Source organism: Monoraphidium neglectum, assembly GCF_000611645.1.
Source record: "Monoraphidium neglectum strain SAG 48.87 unplaced genomic scaffold scaffold06624, whole genome shotgun sequence".
NCBI classification, from domain to species: Eukaryota; Viridiplantae; Chlorophyta; class Chlorophyceae; order Sphaeropleales; family Selenastraceae; genus Monoraphidium; species Monoraphidium neglectum.
In genome coordinates this window covers 313-2,092 of record NW_014007022.1, presented here as the reverse complement: position 1 = coordinate 2,092, position 1,780 = coordinate 313, and the positions used below count along the sequence as shown (strand labels likewise).

General features: G+C 62.6%; 1 protein-coding gene across 1 annotated transcript; it reads right to left on the bottom strand.

Moving 5' to 3' along the window:
• Positions 1–41: 41 nt before the first annotated feature.
• On the bottom strand, positions 42–204 carry MNEG_16644 (hypothetical protein; the record flags this gene model as incomplete). Its single annotated transcript, XM_014034886.1, has 1 exon — positions 42–204. A coding segment is annotated over one exon (163 nt), but the record flags the coding sequence as incomplete, so codon positions are not given.
• Positions 205–1,780: the final 1,576 nt, after the last annotated feature.

Here is a 1,780-nt window from a genome sequence, read left to right as displayed (position 1 = left end):
GCCCTCACACCCTATCGCTCGCCCCCCCCCTTGGAGCCCACCCCTCTTGAAGCCGTCCGCGCTGCCATAGAAGTGCACGGTGTTGGTCACCGCGTGCCAGCAGCCGGCGTCGCCCGCGGCCCACTGCAGCACGGGCCAGGCCTCCTTGGTCACACTTTTTTGGTACAGCTCCAGCACACACTCCTGGCTGGACACGTCCCACACCTGCGCGGTCGCAAAAGTGTGAGTGTGAACAGCACGGGTGCGTGCGTGTTAGGCACGTGTGTGCGTATGTGCGTGTGTATGTGTGTGAAATTAGTGGGTGTAAGTCTGCGGTGATGTCGAAAAAACAGGAGATGTGTGCATGGGCTGAGATTTGAAGCAGTGCACGGCAGCAGCGAGGGGACGGCGACGCAGCCGTGTAGGTATCTGCTCACGCCCACCGCCGGCTGCGGCCCTACCAGTTGGGCCGCGGCACCCAGCTGCGCGAGAAACGCTTCTGCCACTGGACGCGGGGGGCGCCGCCGTGTCGGCAGGCTGATTTAACCCAACGGCTGATCCACACGCCAGGCTGCTGTGAAAGCGGGACGCAGCACGCGCGTGGGGCAGGGGACCGCACCTGCACGTTCTTCGCAGGCGCCTGGCCGTCGGCCGGCTTGGGGGCGCGGAAGGCGGTCGTCACGTAGGACCCTGCTGCTGAAAACTCTGCAAACTGGGTTCCAACAGCTGGCAGCGTCGCCACCTGTATTTTTTGCAGCAGGTCGAAGGGCGGGGTAAAGTTTGTGATGGAATGCCGTTGGCTGGCTGCGCCGCTTGGGGGCTGTTCCCGCAGCTGTGGGCGCCCCGTGTTGCATCCACGCCCGCTGCGCCGGCGCGCTCAGGCCCGTTCGCAGCGGCGGGCTGCGCACCCCGCCATTGTTAAAACAAGAGGGCGCACCTTGGCGCCGGATTTGACATCATATACGTCCACCTTGTCGGCCCCCACGGTTGCAATCCTGCTGCCATCAGAAGAGCAGAACGCCTTCTGCGCCGGCAAGCTGGGAAAGTTGCACCGCGCGAGGGGGCGGGTGGGGCGCGTGCAGCTGAGTGTTGATGGCGTGCTGCGAGGGGGGCATCCGGCCGGATAAGGATTGCATGCAGGGATTGCATGAAACAAACATGGTGCATATCAGATGCAAACTTACTTGTCCAGAGCTGTAGGATCAAGCCCAGTAGGCCCCACAAGGACGGATGCGTGATCTGGCCCCCGCACTGCGAGAGGGAGATAACAATGAGTGATGAAATAACGCATAACCTACACCTATTATGTGAGGGCCTTACCCAGCAGCTGGATGGCGGCCATGATGATCCTGAATGCGCTCCCTCCACCGGATCACCACCGCAGACCCTTGAAACTAAGGAAAGAATCTCTCTGCCCAAAGTTATTGTGCTCACGTCGATGCAGCAACCATTTCTTGTGAACTGACGGCAATTGTTTCGTCACTTGGGTGCCTCTCGCAGCCCGCCAAGGGTCAAGCAAGGCGACCATGCGTTCTTATCCTTGTCAACTTTACGAGCTCTTGCGAACGCGCTTGTTGTTTTCGGCTTTCCCGTCGCCAGCCGCCATGCAGCAACCCCTGGCACGTGCGCTGCAGCGCGCGCTGCTGCGGCCACTCGCCGCAGCAACCGCGCCCGCCGCGCCGCTTTCGACGGCCGCGAACGCCGCCGGCGACAGCGACGAGATCAAGTGGGTCTTCCTGGGCCCGCCGGGCGTCGGCAAGGGCACCTATGCCAGCCGGATAGCACAGCACCTCGGCGTGCC